The 21051-nt window shown below is 35.6% G+C and overlaps 1 protein-coding gene across 1 annotated transcript in view; it reads right to left on the bottom strand.

The window, feature by feature from the left end:
• The window catches only part of LOC118201057 (core alpha-(1,3)-fucosyltransferase-like), a 51834-nt gene that overhangs the window by 15242 nt on the left and 15541 nt on the right, over positions 1-21051 (bottom strand). The window contains exons 2-3 of the mRNA XM_085821473.1: positions 10046-10314; positions 1010-1314 (exon numbers count right to left, since the gene is read on the bottom strand). Of these exons, the coding sequence (XP_085677599.1) occupies positions 1010-1314; positions 10046-10286 (546 nt within the window). The 5' untranslated portion in view covers positions 10287-10314. The remainder of the gene's footprint in view (positions 1-1009; positions 1315-10045; positions 10315-21051) is intronic.

Raw genomic sequence — 21051 nt, 5'->3', positions numbered from 1 at the left:
ATCTGCGTATCCGTATATCTGAGTAATGCCTTGCATTAGTATTTCGAATCTGTATATAGTAGTGTATTTATTATCTGTGGATCTGTGTAACGACTCGCACTAGTACTATTTCGAAGCTGTGTCAACATTCGTTTTTAATATCTGTGTAGTATGTAACAAAGTATTTAGCATCTAAGCATCTGTATAACGTCTGCATTAGTATTTAATATCTGTTTCAGCATTCGTATTTTTCCGTGAAATTTCATTTACTTAGTATCTATTTTTTAGTTATTTAATATCTGTGTAGCAATGTGTAAAATGTATAGTCTAATGTCTTCATCAGCATATGTAGCGTCTTAATGAACTCCCCATGAGTTCCTTGTGGGGCGCCGGGGGTGTTGCACTAAGCAATTGCGGGATCCGGACAATATCCACTTAGTCTATATAAGCTGCCCGGGTGTCTGGACCCGCTTTCACCTGTCACCACCTATGATTCGCAGACCATTGACTTCCATCATATTAATACTCAGCGTAGAAACACTAACTGCATAGTAGTATGGACTTCACATTAGCACGTACCCTCGTGATTTTCCAGTCACTTTCTATTCAGATGACTCTTCACCTTTATGACTTCTGCCGTTGTGACAATGATTCCAGCCGGCATGAACTCAGTCGGTTGTGAAAAAAGATGAATGTCGTCAGTAGGATTTGCTGGTTGATAAGCTATTACCTTAGTGGATCAGCTTACTTGGTGACAGTTCAAAGTAGTCTGTGTAACCTTTCTAAAAGCACATAATTAAGAATTGCCTTATCTTTAAACTTCGAGCTTTCCAAACAGCTCCTACAGATCAAAACCGAGAAGTGGCAAAAAAACACGCAAGTTAGACATTCGAGTAATGCTGTCGCTTCGAGAGCGAAGAGTGGCCGACATTTTATTCGTAGCATTGTGGTGCTTATAAGGTCATTTACTAACAAACGAAAAATTAAGTGGGATAAGCAGTGCAAATGCCTGACAGTATCCTTTACTCACCTGTCGGGGAGACCTATGGTGCGTAGGTGAAATGAATTTGTCTTTGAAGAGTATAAGGTCGGCAGTGACAGCTTTCTTTAGGCCGACAGTGATTTCACATGTATCGACTGGGCACTGGTCTCTGACGAAGACTTCGCGACCCATGGGGAGATCACTCCACCCCTTGCGCCCGAAGTAGAGAAGTATACGTTTCAGGGGAGGTCGAGTGGCATTACGAAAAGCAGCGTAGCCTGGAGGCAGATACATCAGTTGATTGACGATGCGGTCACTTCCAGCCTCGTGAGGCCACAAAAGGGGAGACGCACCTGTAAAGAATATTTAAATTAGGAAAGAAAAGATAATTTATAGCCATTTGACGGATTTAATTTATAGAAATTTCACGAATTTAAGTATTATAAGCAGATCTAGTCTACTGGGTAACTACATAGTGTTCTACCACTAATAGCGGATAAGGATTGTGGCATAATACTATGTTCACATAGCTTACATATCACTAATGTCATAATCATAAGACCGTTCTTGCTATTAAAAGTAGATCTAGACTACTGGGCAACGACATAGTGTTCTACCATCAATAGGGTTTAAGTATTGTGGCGTAATACTACGTTCAAATAGCTTACATATTAATTACTAAATTCATAATCGTAAGACAGTTCATGGTAACAAAAGCAGATCTAGACTACTGGGCAACGACATAGTGTTCCATCATCAATAGGGATTAAGGAATTTAGGCGTAATACTACGTTCACATAGCTTAAATATCACTATTGTCATTACCGCAAGACCGTTCGTGCTATTATAAGCAGATCTATATTACTCTGGGCAACAACATAGTGTTATAACGACTACCATCAATAGGGGTTATGGATTGTGACGTAATAATACGTTCACGCAGCTTAGATATTACTAATGTCATGATCGTGAGACCGTTCATGCTAATAAAAGCTCTGGGAATTCGCGATTTAAGCCAACCCGATTTTGGACCGATAGCCTTTTGCATATCTGAAATGCGCTTAAGTTCCTGAGGGATGTCTTCCAGGAGAATTTTTAAATCCCCTCACCAGTGGCTATTTGCAGGGAAGACATGCTTTGTTACAACAGCTAAAAATTGAGCAATTTCATATTCACTGCAATTAAAATGAAAAAATAAATAAATAAAATAAAACAGGAAATGTTTTCAAGCTGCTCTGTCAAATTTCGCGCTTAAGTCTAATATATGTAGTTAATCGTAAACAATTACGCTCAGATAAAAAATAATTACATGGAATTAATAAATATATAGGGGCTGTCTGTATACACCGTATTCACAAAAGTCATTAACCGGACTTTATTTTAACCGTTGGTCATAGACAGATAGATACAATTTGAATTACAAAATTGCTTTCAATATGATAAATATTCATGCTTTTGCATTTTAAAATTTAAAAAAAATCAAAATTTAACTTTTTATACGTTTCCTGGTCCTCACACTTTAAAAAAATGTCATATTCATTATAAAAAAATAAAATAAGAAACAAATAAATCATGTAGACGAAAACTGAGAGGTATTTAATTTCAAAGCTGGAAGTCCTCTGCATGAGACGTACACAAAATGAAAAGAGGAATATTAGCATTTGTACTTAACTAAAAATAAAATATCCGATTAAAAAACGATTAATTATGTTAACAACTTAAGTGACGAGCATTTCTGTGTAGATAGTCTTGTAGGGTTTCCCTTAGTGTGCCTAACAAATTATTTTAAGTTTGGTATTTTTCCTGAACCTCTTATTTTTCCCTCGCATTTCCTTGCCAGGATGTAAATTTAAAGGTCAAGTGAAGTGAGTATAAAATCAAACGAAATGAATGGTTTATTCGGAGAATGATTTCGCTAGCCAGCTCACATTACTAGTTTGTCCTCGCTGTTGTTACGCTGACTTGCTAATACACCTTTTTGACCATTTAATAAGTATATCGCCTTAAACTAAATTGCTAGCCCAGCACTACTATTTATCTTTGAATTTATTCTTCAATTATTCTTAAGTTCCACCGCAAGTCGTCTGTGTTGAGAAGTCGCTCGGCTTCCCAGTACGATCATTTAACTTGATGATAGCAAAGAGGACAAGATCTTAAAAGTCTTGAAAAATATCGACTAACGTAAGTTTTCCTTAAAAAGAGATCTTATCTACAAACTTAAAGAATTCGTGCTCTAGAACCCAAACCTTCAGGAGAATAATAATACACTCATGGACAAAAAAAATTAGCGCACCAAGAAATAATTGCGGGATCGTAACGAAACTTGCAATGAAGGTACATGTCGGGGAGATATGCAAATGATTAGAAATGCAGCGTGATTGCGCATTAAGTATAACCGGTAGAGCGCGCTGAACGTCGTACTCTGTGGAGTATAAAACAGGTACCAAAAGCTTGTTTGAGTGAGCTGAATCATTTACAAAGGAAGAGCTGAGGTAGACATGCCATTACGCCGTGTTCGAAGACAATATGAGAAGTTGTCGCAGTTTGAGAGGGGGAGAATCATCGTGATGATGGAAGCTGGGTGGTCAGCTAGGCGAGTAGCTCGTCATTAGGCCGCTCTGATTGTGTTGTGAGGAAGTGTTGGGACCAGTGGACCCAAAAGATGTCATGTACACGAAGACAGGTTCAGGATGCCCTCGACAGACCAGTCGTCGAGAAGGCCGCCACATCATAAGAAATGCACGCGTACAGACAACTGCTTCATCGGCCGCCATTCAGGCACAGGTAGCACCTTCACTAGGGGCCCCTGTGTCTTCTCGAACCATACGAAAGCGCCTGGCTGAAGGACAGTTGGTATCGCGGCGCCCATTACGTGTGCTGCCATTGATGCCCACCCATCGACGCCTCCGTCTGGAGTGGTGTCGAGCATGAGGAAACTGGACTGCAGCGGAATGGAACCAGGTCGTCTTTAGCGACGAATCCAGATTCAATCTCGGCAGTGATGAACAATCGTGTTCGTGTGTGGAGAGCCTGTGGTGAACGCCTCAATCCTACTTTTGCTCAATCCTGCCTTTGCTAGCTGTGGGAGCGACACATCGCTCCCACAGCTGGTGTGATGGTATGGGGTGCCATTGCCTAAAATACACTGTCAGCCCTAGTATTGTTCCGTGGCACCATGACAGCCCAGCGGTATGTTCATGAAATCATGCAACCAACTGTGTTGCCACTCATGCAACGGCTCCCAGAAGCCATTTTTCAACAAGACAGTGCTCGGCCTCATACGGCAAAAGGGTCACAAGACTGTCTCCGCACTGTTACTACCTTTCCTTGGCTTGCTTGATCCCCAGATTTGTCTCCAATCGAGCATATCTGGGATCATTTGGGACGACGAGTTGGGCATCCCACGAGTTTGAACGAACTAGAGGCAAGGTTACAGCAAATATGGAACGAAATGTCTCAAGACATCATACAGAACTTGTATGACTCAATGCCCGATCGTATCGCATCGTGCATTCGCGCTAGAGAGGGTCCAACGGAGTATTAACTCCTCCGTTCTTTTGCCTTTTTCTCTGAAATAAATTATCATTTTTCTTTGATTTTCTTATCATTTAATTATATCAAAGTAGTCATTACGTATGTAAAATTTCGTTTCATTTTGACGACTCCTTCTTGGTGCGCTAATTTTTTTGTCCATGAGTGTAACATAGTTTTAGAGTTTGAAAACATAAATTATTTTTTAGAATTCCTCGTTATAAGAAAATTACAAATTAAAGAATGTCACACAATAATGAGTCACAAAAGAACATGACTGAATGGTATTAAAAAACAAAATAACGAAACTCGAATCATTCTAAGTTATTTTTAAACCGAACTCTCAATGAAATTCGAGAATAACGTCAGACGTCTAAAATTTTGAAATTAAATTTTGAGATCAATTTTGTCATGCGAAAGACTAAACCTTTTATTTTTAATTTTTTAATGAGTATGAAATTCCCCTTATAAATATAAATTATTAATATGTTTTGATATGAAGACCTGGGAACCTCATAAAGTGTTAAATTTAGTAATTTTCATAAAATTCTTTTTTAATCTCTAAAACATGAATGCTTGCACATTTAAAATATTTTTGTAATTGAAAATATACGTCTGCGATCAAAAGTTGCGAAAGGATCAGTAATGACTTTTGTGGAGAGGGAAATATGCATCAAATGGAAACATAAGAAATTCCAATAGGATCATAATGTGATCTCCCTCATGTGAAGAACTGGATTGTTTCATAATCAATCAATTTCTTTCTTTCTTTATCAATTATATAAATGGGATTTTCTTTTCTTTTTGTCTTTTTCTTTCTAGATTTGCAATATGAAGGATAAAAAGTCCTTACATATATGTAGTCTCTTTGCTTTGACTTCTAATCAAGTGATCGCCTTGAAAAGATTATATCCAACAGAATTCCACTCATGAAGGATGAAAAAGTCAAAAGTCCTTAGAATTTGTATACAAATTTGTAGGAACCAAATCTCTTTGGTCTTTTAATCAACTGGTCGCCTTGGAAAGTCCAACAAAATGCTTATTCGTGTTTTTAGAGCACTGTTCATTTCCGGAGGTGGCCAACATTATAGATTTCATAGCATGTGCATTTAAATATATACGAATAATGTTTATTCAGTATTAAATATAATGATATTTTGGTAGAAATACGAAACAGTTTATTTATTTATTTATTGTTAACGAATAAGACAGACTCCTCCATCTCGTGATGCCTCTTCTATTAATACTACTAATAATAGAAATAGTTATACTATACGAAGGAAGTACATCGTTGATGGATAGGTATCAAGTGCGCATGGGAAATAACTTCGGCTTACATGCTAATTCTCAGAGGTTTTGCAAGTGTGAATGACCTTGATGACGTATTATATACAAGCTGGCAGACGGGAAAGTGTTTAGTGACTCGAATTCCAATCGCAGAGAAGGTATGGATGTAATTTATCCAACCCCTCATAAGAGGCAATGGTAGCCAGCCTATTAGGTGTCTCCATAATAAAATGACAGCCACTTCGACCGCAGTAGTGGCCAACGCCTATAAACGGCTAAAGCCCGCTATTGGAAAAGAAAAGGTATCTCGCGCGAGCAAAATAACACTGGTAGGTAACTGTAAATGGCTCCTAAACTTTCTTAGCTAAGTGTAAACAATCATACTAGACTATAAAAGATGACTATAACAATAATCGAATTTATAAACAATTATCGTCCAATGAATGTTATATGCAGAACCACGTCCATCTTTAGTGCCTGTATGACGAATTTGTACTTTCCTCAACAATGGAAGATTGCAAAAATGATCGTGATCCATTAAGCCCGGAAGGGATCATACGCAACTAGACCGATTTCGACGTATTAGCATATTACCTGGATTGGCTAAAGTATATGAATGAATTTTACTAGCAAGGATGAAATCTCACCTTAGCCAACTTCCGTCGGAGCAATTGGCTTCTGTGACCAGCTATCTGCAGTTACAGTAACAGGTGACAGGTGAGAGCAGATCCGGACACCCGGACGGCTTACATAGACTAATCGGGTATCGTCCGGATCCCGCAACTATCTGAAGCTACACGTCGAAAACAATACAAGGGCAAAGTACATGGACATACAAGGGCAAAATATAGATTTTTCTGCATGCGAAATTAAACATTTTCCTGGCTACATCGCATGTTAACACACTGCTACACATAGTCGCTACAATATACATTTCATAATATGCATTGCGTTGATCATTGCACTGTACTTAAGGCACATTTACAACTCAATGCTACACTTAATACACTACATATTCTTTGCAACATATTACGCTGAACATTATTCTTGACAATTCAACATAGATTCTGAACAATGTAATTGCTTAAATAAGACATAACTAGATTATATAGTACATAACTTCGTTATATAACACAGGCTTAAATAAATAACTTAATACAATAGATAAATAAATTAAGAGCTCTTAAATAAAGAGCAAAATTGCACATTACAAACAAATTACACATTTGCACACAGAAATACTCGTTGTTTACTTTGTTCTGTACTTATAATATACAAAATACAGATTTAAGGACACAGCACAGCCCATATTACTTTTGATTAAATAGCATGTTAAAAGTTAACTGTAGCATACATTTTTCTGTATTCTTAAAACATACCAAAAATAACTTTGTTATTAAACATTCTACTGTTTACGTTGCACCTTAACATACTGCTATATATAAAACACTAAACTTTTTATAATACATATTACATTGAACACTGCACTATATTTAGGACACCTTACAAAACTCATTTCTACACTTAATGCACTGTGTGTATTGGCTACATATTACATTGAACATTACTCTTCATTAAATAATATAGGCAGTGGTAGTAACTCTTTGTTATATACAACAAAATTCTTAATACAAAAAGCTTATAAAAACATAGTTAGAAATACACATTGAGGGGGGGAAATTACAGATTAAATTAATTGCAGTTAAAAAATTACATGTGCTAGATACATTAAATACCGTATTTACCATGCACTATACATTTCATAATATACGCGTTAACACACTGCTATATATAAATCACTCAATACACTAAAATTTACAGAATGCAATAATATTTACATACATATAACTACTATAATAATTGCTACTAGTATATGGGTCACCACCACATCGTGATTGACAGAAATGGTATAGCCCGCGTATACTAACTAACTAGAGAACTGCACCCCGATGGGCACATTGGTGCCAAGATTTGGGTCTTTTTTATATACTATTAAAAGGCTGCAGTTTGCAGAATATTACAATAGTTACATAAGGCTACATTTCATTTGTGAGCTCATGGTACTTGTGCACAAAAAGATAATTTGACAGGATACTGGGAATGGGTTATGTAAATAAGCATAGTAATTAAATTAAAACCATAGCAATTAGTGAGAATCACTGAATTTATGGGCCCAGCACTCCACTTGAATTTAAATACAGCTGTTCTCATGCTAGATGTGCATTTTGGTATGTTTTAAGAATACAGAAAAATGTATGCTACAGTTAACTTTTAACATGCTATTTAATCAAAAGTAATATGGGCTGTGCTGTGTCCTTAAATCTGTATTTTGTATATTATAAGTACAGCACAAAGTAAACAACGAGTATTTCTGTGTGCAAATATGTAATTTGTTTGTAATGTGCAATTTTGCTCTTTATTTAAGAGCTCTTAATTTATTTATCTATTGTATTAAGTTATTTATTTAAGTCTGTGTTATATAACGAAGTTATGTACTATATAATCTAGTTATGTCTTATTTAAGCAATTACATTGTTCAGAATCTATGTTGAATTGTCAAGAATAATGTTCAGCGTAATATGTTGCAAAGAATATGTAGTGTATTAAGTGTAGCATTGAGTTGTAAATGTGCCTTAAGTACAGTGCAATGATCAACGCAATGCATATTATGAAATGTATATTGTAGCGACTATGTGTAGACTATGTGTAGCAGTGTGTTAACATGCGATGTAGCCAGGAAAATGTTTAATTTCGCATGCAGAAAAATCTATATTTTGCCCTTGTATGTCCTTGTATGAAAACTTTCGACAGCGTCTGGCATGAGGGATTTATTTCCGAGCTGATCGATCAAAAGTTTGAAAGAGAATACCTTGATTTATTTCCAGCAGAACTTTTAGAGTCTCTGCAGGGTACATGCTCTTTACCGTTAGATATACGCAAAGCAGTATTCCATAGGATTCTGTTCTTGGGCCAATTCTTTATTTATATTACGTTTCTGACTTCCCGAAAATTCACTACAGTAATAGTGCAATTCTAGCACGCTAAGCTGATGACACTGCTCTTGCAGTTAGGTCAGCAAATATTAATCATGCAATCAAAAACCTGTAAGACAATGTTTCTTTCATTGAAGATTGGTGCAAGCGCTGAAAGTGCGAATTAACGCACAAAAATCGCAGTTTCTCATTGTTAAAAAAAAGAGAGAGAAATGTCCTCTAAAGAAGGACTTGTACTTTTTTAACGAACCTGTGCCGATCGTTAGTAAAGCTAAATACCTTGGTGTCACAATTAACAGCCAGCTAACTTGGAATGCTGATATCCAAAACGTCCGAAACCAAGCATTGAGAGTTATGAAATGTCTCTATCCAATCACTGAGTACTCTAAACTGAAGATACAGAAAAAGAGACTGATATATCTTTCAATAAGTAAGACCGATAATGACATACGCTGCATCTGCTTGGACCGCTGCAACAACAAAGGATATACAAAAGCTTCAGACAGTTCAAAATAAATTCCTCAGAATCATGACGAATGCACACGATTTTGTTCGGTGTCAAGTGTTGCATATTGATTTGAAAATTGATCCTCTGTAAAAATTCTTTCAAAAAATCAATACCAACTTCTTTAACTGAGCAGTTAACTGCGATCATCTCAAAGACTTTTCACTATTCAATTATGAGATTTTAGATGAGGATAGATTTCTCCGTCCCTACGCTGCATATTTATTAAAGAAAAATCATAGCTTTCCCACTTAGATTACTTTACTGCTGTCAATTTCCTGCGAAGTTACAAAACTCAAGCAGCATACGTCTGAGCCTTGGTCCGTAGGTCACATGGTACGGACTTGTTAACTTTCCTGTTGAACTTCGGCATTTGTATAGTTGTAAATAGCACACAAGATTGTTAATTGCACCTATTTGAATTATTTTTTGTTTGTTACTTGCTTTGAGTTTTGTAAATATGTTATTTTAGCAGAATTTCCCTGAGAATCCCACAGCCAATGCCGTGTCTGCTTACAGCTAGTGTGACAAGCTGTCTCGCCTCTTTCACCATCAGCTTCTGCTCTCTTGGACCTACGATTTGGATTCGGTCTACCTTCTGCTCCCATTGTGCAATCACTTGATAACAGCCGGAACATATCTTGCATTTTGCTTGATAATTACGGCAAAAGAGGAACTTGGAACTTGGAAATCGAATTTAAAGAACATGGCGGAAAATCCTGACACTCTCTGAACGTGAATTGTATAAACTACAACACTTCGCCTTACCTCCGATTCTGGTTTCGATGGGGCGGATGGTACCACCCTTCATGAACCAAGGGCGCTCCGGATGGGTCCTCGGGGGAGTGTTGAGGCCGTGCTGCGTGGATGGAAAAGGTGGAGATCGGAAGAGGCTGGTCTCGATGCCCAGTCTAAGGCTAACCCTTAGGAAACCATTGATAGTGAGTAAGAGGCAACAGAGCGCCAGCAAGACGGTAGACAGAGCACGAGGAAGACGGAAACGTCGCATTCTCTGCACGCATAATCCATCAGGTCACCTGCAAAGACAGATGGTAACAGATGAAAAAAGGGTTACTGTGAGTTCGAAACAACGTAAACAAATTGACGTAAGCAAGGTTTATTTTCAGTTAACGTATTTTATCTTATGTTAACTCTGCAACTAACTTCTTCTTCTTTCCCAGCTCTAATATATTGTTACGAAGTGTACAAGCGCGGTGAGATAGCTTCCCCGCAAAGCAGTTTTTGGTTGCCATAAAAATGGCAAGAAAAAGCAGGGTTCCACATTTGGCGAGAAATCGCTTATTTGGAGACAAAATTGTCGATATACCATGGACGATTGGAGAAGAGAACCTTCTGGAACGAATTCTTACCGGTTTAGTCCAGAATGTTCCCGAACACAAGCCGAAAGCTATATAAACCCTGCTGGTCCGCAGTCAGTCAGTGTGCATCACTCATCGATTGAGTGTGTGTGTTTTTGGGCCTATAATTAACGTATCATTTAAAGAAACACCTGTGGTTGTTTTAGCGCTCGCATCGAAAACAACTCTCAATTTTGTTGTTAAGCTAGAGTAGTTATGCGAAGCAGTTCATAGTTTTTAGTCTGAATAGGAAGAGGACACAATTTCACGACTGGTCGTTTTATGACACCATGACCAGTTTTAATACTAGCAACTCTGACTCTTTGATCTGAGCCCGGATGAACAGCAATTATTCTCCCTAACCTCCATTTAAGAGGCGGAAGGTTGTCTTCTTTGATGAGGACTAAGTCATTGACTTCTAAATTGTTTTGACTTTTTTGCCATTTAGGTCTTTGTTGAAGCTGAGACAGGTATTCTCGACTCCATCTTTTCCAGAAGTGCTGAAAAATAAACTGTCTCACATGCCATCTGTCAAGGTGATTGAAGGAACTATAATTTAGGTCTGGCTCAGGTATGGCAGTTAAAGACGTTCCTATTAGGAAATGACCAGGTGTTAATGCAGTTAAATCATTTGGATCAGCCGATGTTGGACACAATGGCCTAGAGTTGAGACAAGCCTCAACCTGCGCTATCAAGGTCTGAAATTCCGGATAGGTCAGCACAGTATCACCAACAGTCCTTTTTAGATGTAATTTCATTGACTTTACTGCCGATTCCCATAGTCCACGAAAATGGGGAGATGATGGCGGGTTGAATATCCATTTTATTTCCTCTAAAGACAAAAATTTGTGAATTTCTTGATTTTGCTTACATTGCAAAAAACATTTTCTGATTTCTTTGTCTGCACCTTTAAAGTTAGTACCGCAGTCACTATAAATCTCAAATGGTTTTCCTCTTCTTGCAATAAATCGTTTCAATGCATTTAAAAATGCCTTTGTTGACAAATCTTCTACCACTTCAAGATGTACTGCCTTGATTACAAAACACACAAATAAGCATACGTAATATTTAAATGATTTTTGTCCACGTCTTGCACGATGTTTAATCATGAACGGTCCAGAAAAATCTATTCTAGTTCGATGAAATGGTCGCGATTGTGTTACTCTAGATTCCGGTAGATCAGCCATTATTTGACTTGCAGTTTTAGCTGTAAGTTTGCAACACGTGATACAAGATCTTACTACTTTTCGGATAGCAGATCTAGCAGCTATGATCCAAAATTGCTGTCCAATTAAAGATAGAAGAAGTTCCGGTGCTGCATGCAGATATTTGACATGAAAGTGTCTAATTATGATTTCTGTCAGATTGTATTTTGAAGGTAATAAGATTGGATGTTTTTCATTTTCTGATAGTTGCGCATTTTTCAGTCTTCCTCCTACACGTAACACTTTGTTGTCATCTAAAATTGGACACAAGCTAAGTAGAGTGCTGTTTGTAGGTAAGTCCTTTCCCAACCCCAAACATTGAATTTCTTTAAAAAAGTGAAATCGCTGTATTATTCGGACAATACAGAAAGTTGCAGCTCGAATTTCATTACTAGATAAAAAAGACGTATTTCTTTCTAGATATGCTACTTTAGAATTCGATATGAATCTTAATATCCAAGCAAATGTGCGTTGTAACTTTGGAAATGAAGATATATTTGATATAATAGCAAGTTCCTGTACAGGTTCAGAAACTACAAATGAGACTGTTTTACGTGCATCTGGTAATGCCTCTTCATCTATAAGAATATTTTTAGACAAGGCAATCTCACTGCACTTTAACCAAGAAGGATCATTCCACCACAATTTATGAGATAATAGTTCTGCAGGAAATAACCCACGTGAAGCACAATCAGCTGGATTTTCCTTTCCATCAACATGACTCCAGTTCTCAGGTGATAAGATGGATTGTATTTCAGAAACTCTATTGGATACGAATACTTGCCATTTTTTAGGATCTGACCTTAGCCATGACAACACCATTTGTGAATCACTCCAAGCTTGCACTAAATCAAAATTTATAACTAATGCAGCTTTTACAGACTGAATCAAGCGTGCCAATAACACTGCTGCACATAATTCCAGTCTTGGAATCGTAATAGATTTTAATGGTGCTACACGAGTTTTAGCTGTTACGAGTTTAACATTAATGTCAGAGTTATTGCAAGTTTTTATATAAATAACTGCTGCATAACCTCTTTCAGACGCATCACAAAATCCGTAAAGTTCACATCGAAAATAATCAGGTAGCAGAATTTTCCTAGGTATATTTATAGAATTCAAAAGTTTAACTTCTCTACATAGATTTCTCCAATTTCGATCAATCTCTTCTGTTACAGGATCATCCCATGATAATTGTAATTTCCACAATTGCTGAAGGATCATTTTAGCGAGAATTACAAACGGAGTTATCCACCCCAATGGATCGAATAGTTTTGCTACGAATGACAAAATAATTCTTTTAGTCGGAACACTTTGATACTCTATTACACCGACATTACATTTGAATTCATCATTGTCCGGATGCCATTCCAATCCCAGAACTTTCAATGTTTTGTCTTCTATTACACGATGAATATTGTCACTATCTGTGTTTGTTAAGCCAGAGGCTTTTAACAATGACGGTTCACTTGTAGACCATTTGTGAAGCTCAAAGCCACCCCTTTTTAGCAGTTGTTGCAATTCGTCTATCAATGCAATACCTTCCGAACTATCTTTTACACCAGTTAACATATCATCAACATAAAAATCTCTTAAAACTATATTCTTTGCCTTTGGAAAGTTCAATCCTTCATCAATCGCTAACTGACTCAAAACTTTGGTTGCAAGATATGGAGCAGCTGCAGTTCCATATGTAACTGTTTTCAAACGACAAACTTGTATTTGTTTATACGGGCTATCTCTCCAGAATATTCTCTGAAAATCTCTATCTTTTTCATGAAACTTTATCTGTCTGTACATCATTTTAATATCAGCGGTTATTGCAATGTTATGAAGTTTAAATCTTAGTAAAATACAAATTAAGTCATCTTGTATTTTTGGGCCTATCATTAACGTATCAAAAGAAACACCTGTGGTTGTTTTAGCGCTCGCATCGAAAACAACTCTCAATTTTGTTGTTAAGCTAGAGTCCTTCAACACGAAGTGATGTGGGATATAATAGTGTTTATTCTCTAATTCATAATCTGTGTCTGGCACTAATTCTACGTGTTCTAGTGAAAAGTACTCTTTCATAAACTGAATATACTGGTTGTAAATTTCTTTCATAGATAACAGCCTCTTCTCCAAGTATTGAAATCTTCTGTACGCCACTTCACGAGAGTCACCTAGAATATCTCTATTATGTTTGAATGGTAATGCAACTGAATAACGACCTGCTGTGTCTCTAAAATGTGAGTTTTTAAAATGTTCTTCACAAACTTTTCTTCATTTGTTAAAGGTTGTACATTTGGAAACTTTTCTAACTCCCAGAAAGAATTTACTAACTCATCTGTGTTTGTATTCAAATGATTTACATATACTGGCTCAAAATTTGTAGATTCAAAATTTGTAGTACACGAAATTATCCATCCCAACCTCGAATTTAGAGCAAATGGTAGATCAGGACCACATTTGACAATTTCTCCCGTCATTAAATGCAGAAATACATTTACTCCAAATAAAACGTCAACTGGTTGTGACTTGTAAAATAATGGATCAGCTAATTGTAAATCACTGAAATTATCGAAGATGATTGATGGCAAAGATACATAGGGAATGTTATCTGTCACCTTGTCCAGTACAAACGCTGATGTTGATATACGAATATCACCTTTAAAATGAGAAGTGAATACTAAATCGACTTCCCCATTACTTATAGTATTAAATTCTCCTAAACATGATACAGAAATGGAATTATTTTTCACTCGTAATCCTAATTTCTTCACACAATCCCTTGAAATAAATGATTTCTGAGATCCAGTGTCACATAAACATCTACACTTCACAAATTGTTGCTTAGAATTTTGAACTTTTATTAAAGCAGTACACAATAAAATGTGACTGGTTTGATTACCTTTTGCATTCGAATCATAATGAGAGGCACAAACTGTGGCTGAAACGTCCTCAAGACTCGTTAATTCATCTCTTTTAGGGATAGATTGCGTAGGCGGAGATATACTGTTTAACTGAGTTTTATTCTTTGAATTATTTACAATGTGCAAAATACTGTGATGCTTCTTAAAGCAATGTTGACATGTATTTAAACTCTTGCATTTTTTGAGCAAGTGCATATTAGATAAACAATTAAAACAGTAACGAATAGATTTTACAAATTCTATCCTTTGCTGAACCGATAAATTTAGAAATTTCGAATATTTGGCTAAACTATGATCTTCTTTACAATAACCACAACCCAAAGTAGCAACCATAAAATTATTCTTATTTTGAAACACAGATTTAGGTACCTTATTACTTGTTGATTTGCTATTTTGAAGTGTTCTAGCATAGTTTTTTAGGAATTCAATTAAAGTCGTAAGTTTTGGAATTTCATTAGATTTTAACTGACGTTCCCACCATAATTTTGTAGAAGGGTATAATTTTTGCAAAATTAAATAAGTCATTAAAGTGTCACCAAAATTATCAATGGTTTGATTCAATACTTCTAAAGAACGAATTACTTCATTAATATTGTCAACTAAATTTAAAATAGCAAATGCTGATTCATTTTGAATAGTTGGTAAGCTTAGAAAACGTTTAATATATGCAAAAATTTATTCTCTCTTATTTGAATATCTTTCGTCTAACAGATTCCATGCTATTTCAAAATTACAATCCGAAATTTGAATGGGTTGAATAATGCGATATGCTTCACCTTTCAACGAAGCCTACAAATACTGCAATTTTTGAGCATTAGATAAATTTGTATTATTTCTTACACAAGCACTGAAAAGATCTTTAAAAGCTATCCATTCTGTAATATTACCACCAAAAGTCGGTAATGTTAACTTGGGTAATTTAATATTGTCAAGAACCTGTTCTGAAACTACACCATTAGAATTATTTTTACTATTTTGATTTTTTAATATTTTTTTACCTTTAAATTTCCACAAATAAATTTTATCTGTGTACTCCTGAACATTATCTATTTCGTTTTCTAATTCTTTAGTATCTGTAATTAAACTTTCGATTTCAGAATCAAGCTTCCTTAACTCAGTTTCTTTTTGTGTCAATAATTCGACACATTCCTCTAGTTCTATTAAATTAATTTCATCTGCAGTTAAAATAGTTTCAATTTTCTTTACATAATTAGTAACACTCCTGCGTAAGACCGCTCTTTTTGTTTTAAAAGTTATAAGTTCACTCATAATTGATCAATTCAAAAACAGAAATTGTTCTTAAATCACTTAACACTATTATTAAAATGAAATCGAATTCTATGCTGTATTACAACATTGTTCTTAAAATTTAACAACAAATTAAACGAATTTTTGTTCAAAATCCACTTACCTCACAAAGTGGAGGAATATTTTCACCAACAATATGCATATTTGCGTTGTTAGAATACACTTAGAACAGTCACTATCTTCACTAGCTTTCCGGCTAGACTTTTGACCAACACATAAATGTTCTTAAACTTAATATGTTTCACAAACTATAATCAATCAACAAATGGACTGTATTCCTACACTTTTATTTCATTACACTAATTATAAATAATATGTCAGCGATGCGAAATAATTGATACAAAATAAGCGAGCCATTCTACATGGCTGTTACAAACACAATTCTATCAATCAATTATCTTGTTGCCACACATAAAGTTCAAAACTAAATGAAGAAAAACAAAAGGAATTTACGCTGTTTGCAACAATAAAATGAAGCAAACGATACTCACATAAACAGTGTGTCTCGTCTACCGAGTCAATCCCTGCGGAGACGATCGCGTTGACAGCCGGCCAGCGAGTGCCGATTGGATCGTCGAATGCACCGAAAGAGTTTCGTAGAGTATCGCTGTTAGTGCATCGTCGAGAGAGCTTGCTGTTGAGCTCCGGGAACGACTGAACGACTGAACCGACTGAGTCGGGAGCTGTGCTCGTGTGTCGTCGAGTGCATCGCGAGTTGTAGCGGGAAGAGTCTCGAGAGTACGTGGAGTTCCGAGAACGACGGAACAGAGTCGGAAGCTGTACTCTGGTGCTTTGCAGTGAAGCTGTCTCCACCGTGATAGCCTGATAACCTGAAGGCCGTGTCGCTGATTGTGTCAGCGTGTTTATAGTAGTTCTTCGTAGTAGTACTGGCTAAATAAAGTGTGTTTCGATACTTCATCAAGTGTCGTCGTTATCCACTCCAAATCTACGAACCCCGTACGAACGTGAAGGAAGAAAACGACGTAACAACTGGTGTCAGAAGCAGAAAAGAAAAAAACGCAACAATATATGCAGATTAAATGGGTTTTAAATAACAAGTAAAAATGTAAGTTATTGGCGCTGCTAACTCTAAAAATTCATCAGCCTTGGTGACATTTCGGCGAGTTTTGGCTGTCGCTCATAGTTACGTTTAGAAGTCGCGCTTAAACCCCCCAATCGGCAAGGCCGTACACGTAATTTCAAGCATGTTTTTACTGAGCCTTCTAAATAATTATACTCACGCGCATGAATACTATATGCTGCTACAGAGATTTGTGCAGAGATTTCATGAAAATGTTTACAGTTTCTAAAATTCCCAGGCATAAAATCTAACACAATGTATGTAAAATCAACTAATAGACTTCTACTGAAAATATCAAAACAGTTTATAGAAAATTAAGCTATTGTTCTATAGAATTTTAAACATGTTTTCTTGCTTTAATTTAAAATCAAGAAGCCTATAGAACAGGGATTCTCATCAGGGAGGAATTTCATAGCTTCAGGGAAAGACGGAGTCAGTCTTTTATTTAGCTGTCAAGTATTTAGTTTTAGTTTATGAATATAAAACCTATTTTATTCAAGTTTTGGTATTTATTAACATTTTATAAACATTTTGTTATTTGAGTTACAGATCACGTTAAAAGTAATCTAAATCTAGTAAATGCATAGTTGCGTGCATACGGTTTCGTAATAGATTGAATGTACAATTCCGATAAAAAGTTAATAAAATTTATTCTTATCACAAGAAATATAACAAAAGACTGGGCTGATTTTTCCTGAATGATATTCTCACAACATCGCGCAATATAATCAGTAGCTATATTTTAAACTTCTAAAACGTTAAGTAGAAAGCAATCCAAAGCGCAAAGAAAGCTAATCCGATCAAAATTACATCAACTAAGTAAACAACAATAGCTCACTAAAACAATTGAGTTGAGATGTTTCCTTCCGACTTTTAAAACTTTTTAAATCGGCCGGCGCGGGACGGTTCTAGCAATTTCTGGAAAACAAAAAGAGTAGAATTACAGTTACAGCTAACATAGTAGTCAATTGCATTTATTTAAATTAAATATCAATTACAAGGATAAACTTTTACTCAATGTTAAATGCACGTGTTATGTCGCGATTTTCAATTATTATTCTACTATTTTTGTTTGTATTCATGTGTATTTTAATCTGGGAAAAAGTATTCTTAGGCTCTTAAGGTGTTGTTTAACTTGTTGTTCTTGAGTAGGATTTGTAACTAAGGCGGGAAACGGTTGCGGGAGCCATCTGGTTTATGGCCTTTTAACAATGGAGGCAGTAGGGTATGTGTGTCGCCCTTTTTTAGCTAATGCGTGTGAAACGGAAATCGTTCGTCTTGTCGCTTTGTTAAAGTTTGCAGTTTTGTGAACTTCAAGACAGTGGGGGGTTAGGTAATTGGATGCTCATAAAGTTAGTTTCGCTTGTTAGTTAGGGGGTCTATTTTTTTTCTCACGTTGTGAGTACAGATGTTTTTCGGATTGCATTGTCAGATTTTCTGGTGTTTGATTCGTCATGGGTGTGTCATTTTCTCAATTTAGATAATATAAAATTCCGGGATTGGTAAGATTTAATTTTATGATTTTTTTTTTTTTTTTTTGAAAGCCTATGAACTCACAGAGGCGGAGAAATCGAGTTTTCCTGGGTGCTTGCACCAGGCTAGAGATCATTCTGTTTCCTGATTCTTTCAAGCTAAGAGTAAGAAGAAAACGAGTGGCGGGGGCTTGACCCCCTTGTGGGTCTTGCTCTCGCGAATGCCGTGTACCAGCGGGCGGCTGTCTTGAATTTCTGTCGGCTTTCAGCTGATGAGAATTTTGCTCGAGTTGAGACTAAGTGCTTATGCAAAATATAGCTTTGCTGCTGCTCCGTTATATTTTCCCAAGAACTTTAATTTGACATTCTCGAGGTTACCTTGATACAGATTTTGTTGTAGCGTTAGCGTTCCTGATAAAGACTGCTCCCTAATTTAAGAGAAGCATCCTGATACCTGTGTCTTCCTCGAGTCTTGATTTTGTTGAAGCGTTAACGTTCCTGATAAAGACTGCTCCCTAATTAATTCCGCATCCTGATTCCTGTGTCTTCCTTGGGTCTTGATTTGTTGAAGGCGTTAGCGTTTCTGATTTAAAAGCAGTTGGACTAGCTGTTGAACTATCTAAAACTCCGTATTAATCTGTCGATGATGGCATTCTCGATCTCTTCGAATGGTCAACGAAATGAGTAGGACGATCTGTTGAACTATCTAAAACTCCGTATTAATCCGTCGATGATGGCATTCTCGATCTCTTCGAATGGTCAACGAAATGAGTAGGACGATCTATTGAACTATCAGCACTCCATATTAATCAGTCGATGATGGCATAGGAGTTTAATGTATGAACTTCACACTGTGAGTGAATTTTTTTTTCTGTCTTTTGTATTTAAATTGTAACCGAGTAATGATACTATATTAATATACGTGTGGTACAACCGCCTAAATTGTGAGTTATGTAATGTTAAAAAAAATTAGTACACCTAACATGAGTATAAGATTTAAAATGATATATATGTTAATTTACCTCTTAAGGTTAATTTGTAGTGGACTGATCAGTTTACCTAGTTATCATATGTTTGAATATTCTAGAAATTAGTAAATGTGTTTGATATGTATTTATATGTATGATTTTATATGTATGTGTATCATTTGTTTAATTTAGTGTAGTTTCTGTGGTCTGTCATGTCCCTCCATTTGTTTGAGCCGAGAGGCTTTTAAGAAACATGGAATTTAATTGAATTTGGAGTTATTGATATTTCCTTTTACATAGGTTACTCACAAAGCAAACCTAAAAAGTTAAATAGTACTACCACTATAGGAATGTTTATAAGAATGTCGAAATGATATATGAATATTATGAATTAGATTTGAATGTGAATTATTTGATATTTGATTTTTTTTTTTTTTTTTTTTTTTTTTTTTTTTTTGTTAATTTATCCGGCACCATAGTCAGTCAGTTAAGTTTAAGTTATAAAGGAATAAGGTATAAAAACTCCAACATAATTTTTTTCGTACATAACACACGTGCTCTAATATTTTTAATTTTTCCGCGTAGCTTTCTCTTAAATCACGCGCTGCATTGCACGAGGAAATAAAACAATTTTAATTATAACTCTACTAAGATTAGCTATTTAAAAACAAAATTCGTAATAGTATGTATGTATATTTTTAGTTTTGGAAGGAGGGGCGGAATCATTTTCTAGCCGTGCTGAAAGGGGTGCATGGGGAATAAGAGTTTGAGAACTATTGCTATGAAATTATATTGTTTTTGCGTTTTTACAAAATTTATTGTTTATATTATATAAGCAATAATGTACAATAATTGCATATGATGCTATCATAAGTTTAGAAGCTAAAAAACATCTTTAGAATAAAATAGGCCTTTCAAAAATGATTCAACTTTATAAATAAAACATAAAACGTACGTAATTTTGCTCTTCTCTGTCCCATACAGTGCATCAAAAGGTAAATATTTGGTTTTGTATAGGCCCAAAAAACGAAATGTATGAATGAAATTTGTCAAAATTAGAAGTCATGAAGTTTTAAGACATGAAATTACAAGTCACTATTTGTATGAATTCATCAAAGGCTCAAGACTCTTATTATTTGTTATGTAAAATTATAAATGAATTTTGTAAAGAGAATTATTTAATCCTTTATTCAAATGAAACTATATAATAATTATATTTCTCCTCTTAGTTCATTAATTATTATTTTGTGAATTTTAAATAAAAGTTTATTTTACAAACAAAAAATTATAATAATTATTTTCCTGTACTTTTAAATTTCTCTTTAACAGCCAAAATCAACTGTTCTTCTTCCAAACAAAAAATTGCTTGTAATGCAGACAACCTTTTATGATCATCTAAATAATTATACATCACTGCAACCGCCATCCTAGCAAAAGAAAATCGAACGTGAAATATGGGCATCGCAT

Source organism: Stegodyphus dumicola, chromosome 1 (assembly GCF_044657685.1).
Source record: "Stegodyphus dumicola isolate Sdum_Otavi_A_Nest chromosome 1, ASM4465768v1".
NCBI classification, from domain to species: Eukaryota; Metazoa; Arthropoda; class Arachnida; order Araneae; family Eresidae; genus Stegodyphus; species Stegodyphus dumicola.
The sequence above is the reverse complement of the archived record's forward strand: the minus strand, read 5'-3'. Positions and strand labels throughout refer to the sequence as shown.